Source organism: Pristiophorus japonicus, chromosome 13 (assembly GCF_044704955.1).
Source record: "Pristiophorus japonicus isolate sPriJap1 chromosome 13, sPriJap1.hap1, whole genome shotgun sequence".
NCBI lineage: Eukaryota > Metazoa > Chordata > Chondrichthyes > Pristiophoridae > Pristiophorus > Pristiophorus japonicus.
The window spans coordinates 174,266,172-174,284,126 of record NC_091989.1 but is presented as its reverse complement, the minus strand read 5'-3'; the positions used below and the strand labels follow the sequence as shown (position 1 = coordinate 174,284,126).

The 17,955-nt window shown below is 47.1% G+C and overlaps 1 protein-coding gene across 1 annotated transcript in view; it reads left to right on the top strand.

The window, feature by feature from the left end:
• The window catches only part of LOC139278359 (chromodomain Y-like protein 2), a 220,792-nt gene that overhangs the window by 137,593 nt on the left and 65,244 nt on the right, over positions 1-17,955 (top strand). The window contains exons 2-3 of the mRNA XM_070897030.1: positions 1,980-2,574; positions 2,921-3,135. Coding sequence (XP_070753131.1) covers positions 1,980-2,574; positions 2,921-3,135 — 810 coding nt within the window. The remainder of the gene's footprint in view (positions 1-1,979; positions 2,575-2,920; positions 3,136-17,955) is intronic.

Below are 17,955 nucleotides of genomic sequence, written 5' to 3'. Positions count from 1 at the left end.
AATAATGGGAACTCCAACTTACGGAGTTCCCATTATTATGAATGAGAACATGCTTTTACCTGATTGGCTGCCCAGAGCCATGTGACTAGAGCTCCAGCCCTGCGCATGTCCTGACGTGCACGCGCTGCGACGCGCAGTCAGTGGAGGCCTCAGGACCGGGATCTCACGTGGGCGCAGCAGCTTCAGGTAAGTGCGCAGCTTAAGTTTTTCCCTCGATCGCCCGCAGGAAGCAGCCGACCGGGATTTCTGGGCCATTAACTCTGTTTCTCTCCCCACAGATGCTGAGTGTTTCGAGCATTTTCTGTCTTTATTTCAGATTTCCAGCATCATGCAGTATTTTGCTTTTATAAAAATGTCCTGTAGTTGTCTATGGAACATAGAATTTACAACACACAACCAGGCCATTCTGCCCAACAGCTCCATGCTGATACTTATGCTCCACACGAGCCTCCTCCAACCTTACTTCATCTCACCCTATGCAGGGCCTTGGTGAGACTGCGCCTGGAGTATTGTGTGCAGTTTTGGTCTCCTTACCTAAGAAAGGATATAATTGCCATAGAGGGAGTGCAGCGAAGGCTTACTGGATTGATTCCTGGGATGGCAGGCCTGTCGTATGAGCAGAGATTGGGTCGATTAGGCCTGTATTCACGAGAGTTTAGAAGAATGAGAGGGGATCTCATTGAAACGTATAAAATTCTGACTGGGTTGGACAGACTGTATGCGGGGAGGATGTTTCCCCTGGCTGGGAAGTCTAGAACAAGGGATCACAGTCTCAGGATACGGGGTAGGAAATTTAGGACCGAGATGAGGAGAACTTTTTTCACTCAGAGGGTGGTGAACCTGTGGAATTCTCTACCACAGAAGGCTGTGGAGGCCAAGTCACTGAATATATTTAAGAGGGAGATTGAGAGATTTCTAGACACAAAAGACATCAAGGGGTATGGGGAAAAAGCGGGAATATGGTGTTGAGATAGAGATATTGAATGGTCATATTGAATGGCGGTGCAGACTCGAAGGGCCGAATGGCCTACTACTGCTCCTATTTTCTATGTTACTATCAACATATCCTTCTATTCCTTTCTCGCTCATGTACTTACCTAGCTTCCCCTTAAGTGCATTTATGGTATTGGCCTCAATTACTCCCCTGTGGTCGAAGGTTCCACATTCTCACCGTTTTCTGGGTGAAGCAGTTTCTCCTGGAACATAGAAAATAGGTGCAGGAGTAGGCCATTTGGCCCTTCGAGCCTGCACCACCTGAAACAGAAGGGTGATAAAACCATGGATTAGGGTTTCACAGGTGAGCAGGAGAGGTGAGACCATGAGGCAGGCGATGGATCGAATGCAGGGGGGAGGAGCAGAGTTTGAAATTGAGCAGGACACCAGTGTTTCAGAAGCTCTGGCTTTTGCCTGCGCTTGCAGCCAGGGAGGTTGATGGAGTCGAGGTCAGCGTTTGGATATCTTGAATATGTTTTGTTTATAGAGAGGATGGACGCAGTGCTGTGACCTTTCCGCGGAGAATCCACGAGAAGGAAAGGGCGAGGGTTACAAAGAAAGTGGCCTAATAATATCAAAGGCAAAAATGTGGTATTGTGGGCAAAGATGGAAAGCACAGATCTGAACCTCAAGAAAATTATAGGAATGAAAGCAGTGTAGTACAAGTGGAATAAAACCAAAAACGTGGTTATTAAAAAAAAATGCTATTTTACATTTGTGTACATATGTATATGCAATATTTCAGAATATGTGAGCCGTTCTTTTTTATTTTTAGCAAGGTCCTCTTTCTCATAATGAAATTGAGGAAGGCCAGGAGCTTCTCAATATAGTCTGTGCATGAGTTGTCTCCTTGCACTGAAGAGGACTAAAGGTAAATGTCTAGATAAAGGGTGTGGAGGTTTACCTATGAGAGGTCCTTTGTATTGCTGCGAAAATGGTAAATCGTGATCACAATAACCGATGCAGAACCTTTTCTCTCCCATCAGGTGGAGAAGATTGTCGACAAAAGGAAAAACAAGAAGGGGAAATGGGAGTACCTCATACGGTGGAAAGGTTACAGCAGTAACGAGGACACTTGGGAGCCAGAGCACCACCTCCTTCATTGTGAAGAATTCATTGACGAGTTCAATGGACTCAATGCTTCCAAAGACAAGCGAACTAAATCAGGGAAACGGGGCAATAGTCCACGGCAGGTCTTCAGGGACAATCACGGTGCCTCTGCACTGCGAGCCTACGAATCCGCCAAGGGGAAAGGCGGAGGATTGCGGAGGAAGCGGACTAACAATGCTCATCAACGGCAGAAACGGGGCCCTCTGGGCAGAGATGGAAAGCACGCTCCTGGAGACGGCAAGAAAATCATCGCCACTAAAACGGTGCATTACAGAACAACAGCGAGCGGGGTACAGATAATGCCTTACAGAAAGACTGATAACTCGTTTCAGAATGGCGACGCCAGGCATAGCAAAAACGCATTGCAGTTTGACAATACCTCAAGGCAGCAGAGAATGAATCTGGATTTAGGAGAGCGGGACTTTGGAGAGGACGGAGCAATTAACAACCCTCCGATAGTGAATGGAATAGGTAGGTGGAAAGTGTTGGTGCTGAGTAGAGTATACAGCACAGAAAACAGGCCATTCGGCCCAACTAGTCTGTGCTGACCTTTATGCTCCACTGTTCATTGATGCACAAAAATTTTGAAGATTAAATTAAAGTTTTTAGTTATTGCATGCAACATGCAGTAATGATTTGACTTTATAAATAGCGTAGTTAATTATTCCTCGCTGTTCGCGAATTATGAAAAATGGATTGTTTGGTGGTTGCTAACGATACTGCTTATTGACCAACTAGAATCGTTAAAGTAAGTACAAGTAACTCGGCAAGTTGACATTTCACAAGCATTTCACTTTAATAGGGATTTCATTTTCAGGCATTTCAAATGGGCAAGGCAACCTATCGTGTTCTGTGAAAAGGAAGCTTGTGGAGGACAAGGAAGACTATGTGTTTGACAAACGGCTCAGATGCAGTGTTCGACAAAATGAAAGCAACTATCGATTCAGGGACATTGTTGTTAGGAAGCAAGACGGTTTTACACATATATTACTCTCTAGCCAAACGTCCGACAACAATTCATTAACACCCGAGGTAAGGCCTATAGCACTTGTTGTTTTATTAATATATGGTCAGAACAGATTGGGTAGAAAATTTTTATTTTCTTTTTTTTTTGGAAGTCGAGTTGGTCTGACGACGATTGGAAACCAGTGTGCTGCTGACATATGAGGCCCAGATCGCAAATAAAAAAACCTCATTCATTTAATCAGTCTTCCTCATTATAATTAACATAGAAAAATTGACGGGCAGGAAAAGACCATCTGGTCCATCAAGCCGGCCCCACGCTGTGATGGATGGAGCATCATAACTAAACACTGCCTCCCTTACCCGCCTTCCCATCCCTCCTGCCCCTGTCCCCCACCTCTGCAGCCATGTAAACTTCTGGGCGAGGCAAAAAAACCAGGACCAATAACAGCAACAATAACTTGTATTTATATAGCGCATTTCGTGAAACGTCCCAAGGCGCTTCACAGGAGTATTATGCGATAAAAATTTGACACCGAGCCGCATAAGTAGAAATTAGGGCAGGTGGTCACAGAGGTATGTTTTAAGGATCATCTTGAAGGAGAAACGAGAGATGGAGAGGTTAAGGGAGGGAGTTCCAGAGCTTGGGGCCGAGGCAACAGAAGGCACGACCACCAATGGTTGAGCGATTATAATCAGGGATGCTCAGGAGGGCAGAATTAGAGGAGCGCAGGCATCTCGGGGGGGGGGGGGGGGGTGGGGGGGGGGGGGCGGTTGTGGGGCTGGAGGAGATTACAGAGATAGGGAGGGGGCGAGGCTGCGGAGTGATTTGAAAATAAGGATGAGAATTTTGAAATCGAGGCGTTGCTTAACCGGGAGCCAATGTAGCTCAGCGAGCACAGGGGTGATGGGTGAACGGGACTTGGTGCGAGTTAGGACATGGGCAGACGAGTTTTGGGTCACCTCTAGTTTACCTAGGGTACAATGTGGGAGGCCAGCCAGGACTGTGTTGGAATAGTTAAGTCTAGAGGTAACAAAGGCATAGATGAGAGAAAATAAGGGGAAAAATACTTTGGAAAATTCCTCTCCGACCGCCCAGCACCCCCTTCCCCAGGCAATTGAAACCAGTGCAGGAGATCACATGGACCTAGTGTTGTCTATAAAGACACTTGCCTTTTATATGATGCGATCACTGCCCCGGTCAAGAACGGGTCCAGCTACCTCTTGAAAAGAGAACAGAGAGTCAACACCTAAACTCATCAGGTAATTCTTTTTCAATATGGTTTCGCCGTGTGGAAATCTGAACAAGCGATTGGCAACAGCCACATGCCAAAATATCCAAATTGTCAAATTTACCCCATCACATCTTAGTGTCCATTATGTGTGAGACCAAACGGTAGGCTATTCAACTGTGCAAAGAACATAGAAAAACTCAAGTCCCTCTAGACCACCTTTCTGCTCTCTAGATGACATGTTTCTCTTCAAGATACTTGTCCAATTTGACTTCAGCAGAGATCAAAACTACTTGCCTTGCTTGGTAAGCTTTTCCAAAAACTGCATACCCTCTCAGTGAAGTAATGTTTTTCTTGCATCCTTCCTGAATCTACCTCTTTGAAGCATGTTCTGCTATCCCTTTGTTCTGCTGTCCCATATCGAACCAAAACAGCCCTGGTCCACTCTTAAGTCCCCGATTTTAACTCCAGTTAGATTCCCCGCTCAGGCCTGAGTTCAAATTGCAGTCGGGTCTCAATGATGTCATTGGGCTGCGACCTGCATAGGTAATGAAGGATCCTGTTGGCTCCGGGCGCCTGTCCTTGCTGCCTGCTCAGGCGAGCCGGTTAAAATTGCAGATGTTGCTGATCATGGCGGCTTTCAAATGGGTAAGAGCCAGGGCGATTTTAACCGCCCATCCGCCAGATTTCTGCTGAGCGAGTAGTGTTAAAATGATGAGGTTGAGTCATAAGAGATTAGATAGCTATTAACTTGTTGGTTAATCTCAATAGCTCATGCAAGTTATGCCGTTTCTGATCCATATTAATTTGAAAACCTCAATCACAACCCGGCTCCCCACATCGATCTTGCCTCACAACAAAAGTCATAGTTCCGTGTGCCTGTGTTTCATTCTCTAAGAACCTATCCTATTAGCAATTCCCTGCCCTTTTCCAGTTCAACTGCTGCATCTTCTAGCGAGGATTCCAGAGCAGCTGACCTTTACTCTGCCTTCCCAGTCAGGATTGCTGAATAGGAAGCCAGGGCCGCAATCCTGGATGAATTTTTTCCCACGCCCTGGTCTTGGGAGACTATTTTCAGAGCCTCGCCACTTATCGAGGGGAGACCATTAACTCGGCACACATTGGGCCTTGATTGCAGAACGATCCAGCCTTCAGGATGGTTCGAATCCAGTTTCTCCGGCTGATTCGAAAACCTATGTCTTTTTGGGTTCTGTTTGTAGCGTCACAAACGTGGTGGGGGGAAAAAGAAAAGAAAGACTTACATTTATATAGCGCCTTTCACGACCACTGGATGCCCCAAAGCGCTTTACAGTCAATGAAGTACTTTTGGAGTGTATTCACATGTTGTAATGTAGGAAATGCGGCAGCCAATTTGCGCACAGCAAGCTCCCACAAACAGCAACATGATAATGACCAGACAATCTGTATTTTTTTGTTATGTTGATTGAGGGATAGATATTGGCCAGGACACCGGGGATAACTCCCCTGCTCTTCTTCGAAATAGTGCCGTGGGATCTTTTACGTCCACCTGAGATTTCTTGGACTGTGGTGGTCTCTCCATTTTGAAAGCTAAAAGGCTTCTGATTGATTCTAAGCTACAGACAAGATCGGAGACTGCTGTGACAAAGGAGCGTGTTACCTTTAGCACTGCGAAGGCCAGGCGCGGCGAGACACTTAGCTGTGATATGGCCCACCCAGCAAATGCTCTTCCGTTTCCGACATACAGCGTCTTGACTCGGTAACTTCATTCTTTCTACTCTTGAGGCGAGCAGATGGTGAAGTGGACTGCGAAGGCTGGTGGAACAGTGGGAAGCGTGGCTGATTTTTGGCTGTACATTCAAGTGATACCATTGTTCTTTGTGCACAGTGACAGAATAATCAGCCCAAATCTGCCACACAAACCCCTGCTCTCTGACCCTTCCAGGCCTGAGGTCAGGCGCCACAAGATGGTAGAAATATCGTCGCTCTGTCATTTCTCAACTGGGTCGGTTCGTCTCTTCAGATACTTCGGGTCCTCTTTTCTTAAAGGGGGAGATTGCGGTGCCCGTTGTTAGAATTAAGTTACGACAAAGGGCTTTGTCAGCCCACGTGCTTTTCCTGGTTTAATCGCTGAAGCAGTTATTTCCCTCTTAACGCTACGCCCCACCCCCGATCTGTGGGCGGTTAGCAACAAACGAGGCAAGCAAGGCAGGTGCGATTAAACCCGAGCTGGTCAAAATGTAGCTGCTCTTTCCTCTGCCACCTGTGTATACAAGCCAAGGCAATTGTCCTAGACCTGCCTGAGGAATTGGGCATACAGAGACTATAATTCACAAGGCATACTTTGACAGCATTATGTAATATCCTGGAACCAGACCTTGAAATACTATTTCAAGGATGATTCTATCAGTGGCTGTCAAGATGGCTGTTGCTTGAAAATGTGGTACTGTTGGTTCTTTTCAAGCAACTGCAACAAATTGCATTTATATAACGTCTTCAACTGTTGGGGTAAAAAGAAGACTTTTCTTCAAGGTGGACTTCCTGATATAAGGAATCGACCCCCCCCCCCCCCCCTGCCTGTATAATGACCACGGAATCACTCAGACAAAACCTTGGTTCAACCGGTTTTTATTCAAGCATGTCGGGGAAGAGTTCCGATAAACCCTTCTAAGAACAGAGGTTTCTACATCGACAGTTATACATTTTCAGAGGTGTGTGACCCTCCTACAAAACCTCCTACTGCATATCAGCGAAGTTACATTGATTCGTTGACCCTTCTCAGACTGGCTCTGAGTGGTTCCCCCAACCTGTCCTTCCATCACCTGTCAGTCTTATGGAATGTGTGGTTCAGTGCTGTCAACTTTGCCTCAGTAACTCATGACGTGTTGATTAACCTCGTTTCCCAGGGTGGTGCCTCCTTATCCCTCTCCCAAGCACTCTAGTCAAAACTACCAGTCAATAATCTGTAATCTATGTTCCCCAAACAGCTAACTCTACTGTCCTTGGCAAGTGTTGTTCTATACTGAATCTTCTATCAGTCTGTGCTAGGGTTCAACGCATTTATCAGCAAGCTTTGCTTTTTAGCTTTTCTCCATTTTAAAACCCATTTGTAAGTGAGTTTTATAAGCGAGCTTTACATGCATATGAGCATGTATACTTCCACATTGGTGACAATATTTTATCCCCTTACAATACTATACCCACTTACATCAACATTGTAAAACAGTAATACCCACCCTCCTGTATGGCTCAGAGACATGGACCATATACAGTAGACTGAAGCAATATTCAAGTCACTGAAGAAATACCACCAACGATGCTTCCGCAAGATCCTACAAATCCCCTGGGAGGACAGACGCACCAACATATATTAGCTTCCTCGACCAGGCCAACATCCCCAGCATTGAAGCACTGACCACACTTGATCAGCTCCGCTGGGCAGGCCACATCGTTCGCATGCCTGACATGAGACTCCCAAAGCGAGCACTCTACTCGGAACTCCTTCACGGCAAACAAGCCAAAGGTGGGCAGAGGAAACGTTACAGGGACACCCTCAAAGCCTCCCTGATAAAGTGCAACATCCCCACTAACACCTGGGAGTCCCTGGCCAAAGACCGGCCTAAGTGGAGGAAGTGCATCCGGGAGGGCGCTGAGCACCTCGAGTCTCATTGCCGAGAGCATGCGCAGGCAGCGGAAAGAACGTGCGGCAAACCTGTCCCACCCACCCCTTCCCTCAACGACTATCTGGCCCACCTGTGACAGGGACTGTGGCTCTTGTATTGGACTCATTTTTAGAATGGAAGCAAGTCTTCCTCGATTCCGAGGGACTGCCTATGATGATGATGATGAAAACAGCCCACGGTCTTCCAACAGCCTGTCAAATCTCCCAACTTGTCGTGTGCAACCGCATCAAGTAGGCGACAGATGCGATTTCTGCCCGGTCAAGGGATTTACTTGGTTTCCATGGGGAAACTAATCAGGTACAAAGTGTAATTGTCATGGGGCAGGTAAAAGAAGAAAGCCAACAGCAAAGAAGACCAGAAGCGATATTTGCCAAACCAACTCTTCAGTCAGGAACAGTATTAAGGCAAGATCAGATAGGTGAACCATTAGTTACATGCCTGTGCTACTCAATGCACAGCAGTGATCTGCATCTATGCACAGTCCCCTTCAAATAATCATGGCTCCATTGCCTTCAACCTGTCATCAAGACCCGTAAATACCACTGGATTTCTTCACAATAATCTTATTCTGTCTGATCTGAAATGATCTGGCATTACCATGAGAGTGCCAGTTTGCCCAAGTAACTGTGCGCTGCAGTTGTATTCCATGTGTTGTACCTTTGTGATTGCCCTCACTGTGAAAGTCTATGGTGTGTATCATCTACTCCCTGAACATGGGCTCCTCCCCCACCAGAGAAAATAGTTTTCTCTCCACACTATCAACTTCTTTCATCATCTTCAACACCTCGACTAGATCGTCCCTTAATCTCTGATACTCCAACTCATATACACAAGCCAAGTCGATGCAACCTTTCCTCATAATTTAACCTTTTTAGCCCGGGTACAATTCTGGTGAATCTGCGTTGTGCCCACTCCAAGGCCAACATATCTTTCCGGCGGTACGGTGCCCAGAACTGAACGCAGCACTCTAAATGTGGTCTAACCAGGAGTAAAATCAGAAAATGCTGGACACACTCAACAGGTCAGGCAGCATCTGTGGAGAGAGAAACAGTTAACGTTTCAGGTCGATGACCTTTCATCAGAACCAGGAGTGATTGATTGCACACATGTTGCTGTTCAGGATTCGGTTGGGCTATATGAGCCACAAGGAATTATTTTCCATCAATGTGTAGCTTTTACGCAATCACCACCACAGAATAACACGTGAGCTTCTACGATGTGTGAATTTGAATGCAATCCTCTGTTCCGTCCTTACTCGAAGGGCAAGGTAGAACGGAAGGATGGCTGCTGGGAGACCAGTGGTTCACCACTGCAGACATGGCTCCTGACACACCGAATTACCAGTACAATAAGGAAAATCACTGACCATTCATTCATCCATGATACCCTCAAAATCATGCCAGAGCTGCCCATCTTGAGGTACGATAGTGTAATGGGTATTTTATTAGTAATCCAGAGAACCTGATTTCAAATAATGGGGAGTCTAGAACCAGGGGTCAGTGTCTCAGAATAAGGGGTCAGCCATTTATGAGATGAGGAGAAATTTCTTCACTCAGAGGGTGGTGAATCTTTGGAATTCTCTACCCCAGAGGGCTGTGAAGGCTCAGTCGTTGAGTGTATTCAAGACAGAGATCGATAGATTTTGGATATTAAGGGAATCTAGGGACATGGGGATAGTGCAGGCAAGTGGAGTTGAGGCAGAAGATCAGCCATGATCTTACTGAATGGCGGAGCAGGCTCAAGTGGTCGAATGGCCGACTTCTGCTCCTATTTCTTATGTCCTTAAGCATGTTCCGTGAACACGCTCAGTGTCCTCTATAAAGAATCCATTCCGTATGTCGTAGTTAGAAATTTTTTACAGCATGGAAGGAACTCATTTCGGCCCATTGTGCCGAAATGAGTTCTTCCAAGCATTTTGCCATCGGTCATCAAGGCTGAGGGGAGATCGCTGAAGGGCTTCGCCGACGGTCCAAAATGGCCTTCGAGATTTGAGCCGGGTTGATGGTAGGTTATTCAAGTCGGCTTAAATAGGCATGTCTTTGCTGGTGTCGAAGTTATATTCTCCGGAGACTGCATGTTCGCAGCGTAGGTGTGATGGTGCGATGCTTGCAACCTGAAGGATCAAACCTTCCTCGCAAACAGTGGACAACCATCAATCGCCTCAGAACTGGTCATGGTCGATGTTGCCACCTTCTCCATAGGTGGAAGATTAAAGTCTCCCCATCATGCAACTGTGAAGCTCCTAATCAGACCCTGGAGCACATCATTGAGCACTGCCCTCAGGAAATGTGCAGGCAGCCTACAAGATATCCACCGGAAGCTTTGGCCTGGAGATCCGACTTGGATATTGACGTTTGATTGGCTTTGCTGCTACCATACGAATGAAGAAGACTGTTGTGTATCTGTAAAGCATGCACTTCCATGTTCCGCCACCAGGGAGCTCATCCCCTGAAGTCCCAAGGGATCCCAGCATCCCTTGGGAGCACTGTTTATAAGCCGGCCCCTAAGGCCTGTTCCTCACTCTGGAGTGTCTTATTAAAGACTGAGGTCACTGTTACTTTAACTTCTCTGTGTGCAGTCTCATCTGTGTTAGGAACACAATAACTGGCGACGAGTATACGAATCCAACCAAAGTTGCAGCAAACTGTGGGCATCCTGGAGAAGTTCTCGGAGGGTAAGGACTGGGAAGCCTATGTCGAATGGCTAGACCAGTAGTTTTTAGCCAACGAGCTGGACGGAGAAGGAAGCGCTGCAAAAAGGAGAGCGGTCCTCCTTACGGTCTGCAGGGCACCGACCTACAGCCTCATGAAGAATCTTCTGGCTCCGGTGAAACCCACAGATAAGTCGTATGAGGAGCTGTGTGCACTGGTTCGCGAGCATCTTAACCCGAGCGAGAGCGTGCTGATGGCAAGGTATCGGTTCTACACGTGCCAGCGATCTGAAGGTCAGGAAGTGGCGAGCTACGTCACCAAGCTAAGGCGACTTGCAGGACAATGTGAGTTTGATGGCCACCTGGAGCAAATGCTCAGAGACTTTTTTGTACTGGGCATTGGCCACAAGACCATCCTACGAAAACTTTTGACTGTAGAGACACCGACCCTCAGTAAGGCCCTTGCGATAGCACAGGCGTTTATGTCCACCAGTGATAACACCAAACAAATCTCTCAGCACACAAGTGCTAGCAATGTTCATAAATTAACTGGAACTGTGTTTGCGAACAGAAATGGACAGGGCAGAAACCACGAGTCTGCAACTGCCAGCAGGCCTCAGGTGACCCAGATGATTCAGAGTCCCCAACAAAGGATGAATGCAAGGCAATTCACACCTTGTTGGCGTTGTGGAGGCTTCCATTCAGCCTATTCATGCCGCTTCAAAGGGTATGTTTGCAAGAGCTGTGGAACAATGGGGTACCTCCAACGAGCTTGCAAATGAGCTGCAAGCTCTGCAAAACCTGCTAACCACCACGTGGCAGAGGAAGATCGGTCCATGGTGGATCAAAGCAATTTCGAGCCTCAGAGAGAGGAGGCAGATGCTGAAGTACACGGGGTGCACACATTTTCAACTAAATATCCACGTAAAATTGAATGGCTTACTCGTAGCCATGGAACTGAACACTGGCGCAAGCCAATCCATCATGAGTAAAAAGATGTTTGAGAGACTGTGGTGCAACAAGGCATTCCGACCAGCCCTGAGCCCCATCCACACGAAACTGAGAACATACACCAAAGAGCTGTATCACTGTCCTGGGCAGCGCCATGGTCAAGGTCACCTACAAGGGCACGGTGCACGAGCTGCCACTCTTGACTGTCCCGGGCAATGGCCCCACACTGCTTGGAAGGAGCTGGCTGGGCAAAATCCGCTGGAACTGGGATGACATCCGAGCGCTATCACATGTCGATGAGGCCTCATGTACCCAGGTTCTGAACAAATTTCCTTCCCTTTTTGAGCCAGGCATTGGAAACTTTTCCGGGGCAAAGGTGCGGATCCATTTGGTCCCAGAGGCACGACCCATTCACCACAAGGCATGAGCGGTACCTCACATGATGAGGGAGAGAGTGGAAATCGAGCTGGACAGGCTGCAACGCGAGGGCATCATCTCCCCAGTGGAATTCAGCGAGTGGGCCAGCCCGATTGTTCCAGTACTCAAAAGTGATGGCACGGTCAGGATTTGCGGCGATTATAAAGTAACTATTAATCGTTTCTCGCGACAGGACCAATACTCACTACCCAAGGCAGACGACCTATTTGCGACGCTGGCAGGAGGCAAGACGTTCACCAAGCTCGACCTGACTTCGGCCTACATGACGCAGGAGCTGGAAGAGTCTTCGAAGGGCCTCACCTGCATCAACACGCACAAGGGACTGTTCATCTACAATAGATGTCCGTTTGGAATTCGGTCGGCTGCAGCGATCATCCAGAGAAACATGGAGAGCCTACTCAAGTCGGTACCACGCACGGTGGTCTTTCAGGACGACATATTGGTCAAAAGTTGGGACACCGTCGAGCACCTACAAAACCCTGAGGAGGTCCTCAAGCGACTGGATCATGTAGGGCTGCGGCTGAAGAGGTCGAAATGTGTCTTCATGGCAACAGAAGTGGAGTTTTTGGGGAGAAAGATCGCGGCAGACGGCATTCGGCCCACAGACGCCAAGACGGAGGCTATCAGGAACGCGCCCAGCCCCACAGAATGTCACGGAGTGTGCGGTTGTTCCTGGGACTCCTCAACGATTTTGGTAACTTCCTACCGGGGTTAAGCACCCATTTAGAGCCCCTACATGTGTTATTGCGTAAAGGTGAGAACTGGGTATGGGGGAAAAAAAACAAGTAATTGCTTTTGAGAAAGCCAGAAACATTTTATGCTCCAACAAGCTGCTTGTATTGTATAACCTGTGTAAAAGACTTGTGCTTGCATGTGACGCGTCGTCGTACGGAGTTGGGTGTGTATTACAACAAGCTAACATTGCGGGGAAGTTGCAACCTGTCGCCTCTGCTTCCAAGAGCTTGTCTAAGGCCGAGAGGGCCTACAGCATGATTGAGAAAGGCATTAGCGTGCATGTTTGAGGTAAAGAAAATGTATCAGTACCTGTTTGGCCTCAAATTTGAGCTGGAAACCGATCACATCTCGTATCCCTGTTCGCTGAAAACAAGGAGATAAATACCAATGCCTCAGCCAGTTTACAAAGGTGGGCACTCGCGCTATCAGTGTATAACTATACCATTGGCCACAGGCCTGGCACCGAAAACTGTGCGGATGCTCTCAGTCGGCTACCATTGCCCAACACGGGGGTGGAAATGGCACAGCCTGCAAACTGGTTGAAGATGGCTCAGCCCGCAAACTTGTTGATGGTCATGGAAGCGTTTAAAAATGATAAATCACCTGTCACGACCCGCCAGGTTAGGACTTGGACCAGCAAGATCCTCTGCTGTCCCGAGTAAAAAACTGTGTACTGCATGGGAGCTGGGCCAGCATCCCCATTGAAATGCAAGAGCTAATCAAGCCGTTCCAGCGGCGAAAGGACGAGCTAGGGCATTGGAACCGGTTCTGGGGGAGGTGGGACCAGTACAAACCGGACGGTCTGCACCTAGTCAGGACTGGAACCAGTGTCCTAGGGAGAGTGTTTGCTGGTGCTGTTGGGAAGGAGTTAAACTAATATGGCAGGGGGATGGTAACCAATGCAGGGAGACAGAGGGAAACAAAATGGAGACAGAAGCAAAAGACAGAAAGGAGATGAGTAAACGTGGAAGGCAGAGAAACCCAAGGCAAAAAACAAAAGGGGCCACTGTACAGCAAAATTCTAAAGGGTCAAAGTGTAATAAAAAGGCAAGCCTGAAAGCTCGGTGCCTCAATGCGAGAAGTATTCGGAACCCAGGAGAGGGCTCTGAGCTCATTAAAGTGGGTGAGAGCGCAGATGAACAGGACCTCAAGAAAGAATGCAAAAGGCAGGAGACAACAGAGCAGAGTAGCACTGGGGTAAGTGTAAACCACAAGGTGATAGGAAGGGACAATATGTATGAATATAAAGGGGCTGCAGGAGAGGTCAAAACTAAAAATCACGGTTTAAAAACTAGTATTAAAACACTCTACCTAAACCACGCAGCATTTGAAATAAAGTAAATGAGTTGACAGCACAAATCATTACAAATGGTATGATTTGGTGGCCATAACACAAAAGTGCTTGCAGGGTGGCCAAGACTGGGAATTAAACACACAGAGGTATCTGACAATTCGGAAAGATAGACAAGAAGGGAAAGGAGGTGGGGTAGCTCTGTTAATAAAGGATGATATCAGGGCAGTTGTGAGAGACGATATTGGCTCTAATGAACAAAGTGTTAAATCATTGTGGGTGGAGATTAGAGATAGTAAGGGGGAAAAGTCACTAGTGGGTGTAGTTTACAGGCCCCCAAATAATAACTTCACGGTGGGGCAGACAATAATCCAGGGAATAATGGAGGCATGTGAAAATGGAACGGCAGTAATCATGGGCGATTTTAACCTCCATATCGATTGGTCAAATCAAATAGCACGGGGTAGCTTCGAGGAGGAATTGATAGAATGCATACAGGATTGTTTCTTAGAAAAGTATGTTACAGAACCTACAAGGGAGCAAGCTATCTTAGATCTGGTCCTGTGTAATGAGACAGGAATAATAAACGATCTCCTAGTAAAAGATCCTCTCGGAATGAGTGATCACAGTATGGTTGAATTTGTAATACAGATTGAGGGTGAGAAAGTAGTGTCTCAAATGAGCGTACTATGCTTAAACAAAGGGGACTACAGTAGGATGAGGGCAGAGTTGGCTAAAGTAGACTCGGAACACAGACTAAACGGTGGCACAATTGCGAAACAGTGGAGGACTTTTAAGGAGCTCTTTCATAGTGCTCAACAAAAAAGAAGGGCGATAAGAGAAGATAACCAAGGAAATAAAGGAGAGTATCAAATTAAAAACCAATGTGTATAAGGTGGCCAAGGTTAGTGGGAAACTAGAAGATTGGGAAAATTTTAAACGACAGCAAAGAATGACTAAGAAAGCAATAAAGAAAGGAAAGATAGATTACGAAAGTAAACTTGCACAAAACATAAAAACAGATAGTAAAAGCTTTCACTGATATATAAAATGGAAAAGAGTGACTAAAGTAAATGTTGGTCCCTTAGAAGGTGAGAAGGGGGATTTAATAATGGGAAATGTGGAAATGGCTGAGACCTTAAATAATTATTTTGCTTCGGTCTTCACAGTGGAAGACACAAAAACCATGTCAAAAATTGCTGGTCATGGGAATGTGGGAAGAGAGGACCTTGAGATAATCACTATCACTAGGGGGATAGTGCTGGACAGGCTAATGGGACTCAAGGTAGACAAGTCCCCTGGTCCTGATGAAATGCATCCCAGGGTATTAAAAGAGATGGCGGAAGTTATAGCAGATGCATTCTTTATAATCTACCAAAATTCTCTGGACTCTGGGGAGGTACCAGCGGATTGGAAAGCAGCTAATGTAACGCCTCTGTTTAAAAAAGGGGGCAAACAAAAGGCAGGTAACTATAGGCCGCTTAGTTTAACATCTGTAGTGGGGAAAATGCTTGAAGCTATCATTAAGGAAGAAATAGCGGGACATCTAGATAGGAATAGTGCAATCAAGCAGACGCAACATGGATTCATGAAGGGGAAATCATGTTTAACTAATTTACTGGAATTCTTTGAGGATATAACGAGCATGGTGGATAGAGGTGTACCGATGGATGTGGTGTATTTAGATTTCCAAAAGGCATTCGATAAGGTGCCACACAAAAGTTTACTGCAGAAGATAAAGGTACGCGGAGTCAGAGGAAATGTATTAGCATGGATAGAGAATTGGCTGGCAAACAGAAAGCAGAGAGTCGGGATAAATGGGTCCTTTTCGGGTTGGAAATCGGTGGTTAGTGGTGTGCCACAGGGATCGGGACCACAACTGTTTACAATATACATCGATGACCTGGAAGAGGGGACAGAGTGTAACGTAACAAAATTTGCAGATGATACAAAGATTAGTGGGAAAGCGGGTTGTGTAGAGGACACAGAGAGGCTGCAAAGAGATTTAGATAGGTTAAGCGAATGGGCTAAGGTTTGGCAGATGGAATACAATGTCGGAAAATGTGAGGTCATCCACCTTGGGGAAAAAAGACAGTAAAAGGGAATATTATTTGAATGGGGAGAAATTACAACATGCTGCGGTGCAGAGGGACCTGGGGGTCCTTGTGCATGAATCCCAAAAAGTTAGTTTGCAGGTGCAGCAGGTGATCAGGAAGGCGAATGGAATGCTGGCCTTCATTGTGAGAGGGATGGAGTACAAAAGTAGGGAGGTCCTGCTGCAACTGTATAGGGTATTGGTGAGGCCGCACCTGGAGTACTGTGTGCAGTTTTGGTCACCTTACTTAAGGAAGGATATACTAGCTTTGGAGGGGGTACAGAGACGATTCACTCGGCTGATTCCGGAGATGAGGGGGTTACCTTATGAGGATAGATTGAGTAGACTGGGTCTTTACTCGTTGGAGTTCAGAAGGATGAGGGGTGATCTTTTAGAAACATTTAAAATAATGAAAGGGATAGACAAGATAGAGGCAGAGAGGTTGTTTCCACTGGTCGGGGAGACTAGAACTAGGGGGCACAGCCTCAAAATACAGGGGAGCCAATTTAAAACCGAGTTGAGAAGGAATTTCTTCTCCCAGAGGGTTATGAATCTGTTGAATTCTCTGCCCAAGGAAGCAGTTGAGGCTAGCTCATTGAATGTATTCAAATCACAGAGAGATAGATTTTTAACCAATAAGGGTATTAAGGGTTATGGGGAGCGGGCGGGTAAGTGGAGCTGAGTCCATGGCCAGATCAGCCATGATCTTATTGAATGGCGGAGCAGGCTCGAGGGACTAGATGGCCTACTCCTGTTCCTAATTTTTATGTCCATTCAGGCAGACTGCCTGTTGTGGGATAACCGCATAGTGCTACCAAAAAAGGGCAGGGAGACGTTCATCTCGGATCTCCATAGCACACACCCGGGTATAGTAATGATGAAAGCGATAGCCAGATCCCGTGTGTGGTGGCCCGGTATCGACTCTGACTTAGAGTCCTGTGTACGGCAATGCAGCGTGTGTGCTCAGTTGAGCAACACACCCAGAGAGGCACCACTAAGTTTGTGGTCCTGGCCCTCCAGACCATGATCGAGGATCCATGTCGACTATGCGGGCCCGTTTCTCGGTAAAATGTTCCTGGTGGTGGTGGATGCTTTTTCAAAATGGATTGAATATGAAATAATGTCGGGAAGCACCACCACCGCCACCATTGAAAGCCTGAGGGCCATGTTTGCCACCCACGGCCTGCCTGACATACTGGTCAGTGACAACGGGCCATGTTTCACCAGTGCCGAATTTAAAGAATTCATGATCCGCAATGGGATCAAACATGTCACCTCGACCCCGTTTAAACCAGCCTCCAATGGGCAGGCAGAGCGGGCAGTACAAACCATCAAACAGAGCCTTAAACGAGTCACAGAAGGCTCACTCCAAACCCGCCTGTCCCAAGTACTGCTCAGTTACCGCACCCCACTCGCTCACGGGTGCCCCCGGCTGAGCTACTCATAAAAAGGACACTTAAAACCAGACTCTCGCTGGTTCACCCCAACCTGCATGATCAGGTAGAGAGCAGGCGGCAGCAACAAAATGTAAACGATGGTCGCGCCACTGTGTCATGGGAAATTGATCTGAATGACCCCGTGTATGTGGTAAACTATGGACATGGTCCCAAGTGGATCGCGGGCATGGTGTTAGCTAAAGAAGGGAGTAGGGTGTTTGTAGTCAAACTAGACAATGGACAAATTTGCAAAAAGCACCTGGACCAAACGAGGTTGCGGTTCACAGACTGCCCTGAACAGCCCACAGCAGACACCACCTTTTTCGAGCCCACAACACACACCCAAAGGACCAACGACACCACCCCGGACCAGAAATTCGAACCCATCACGCCCAACAG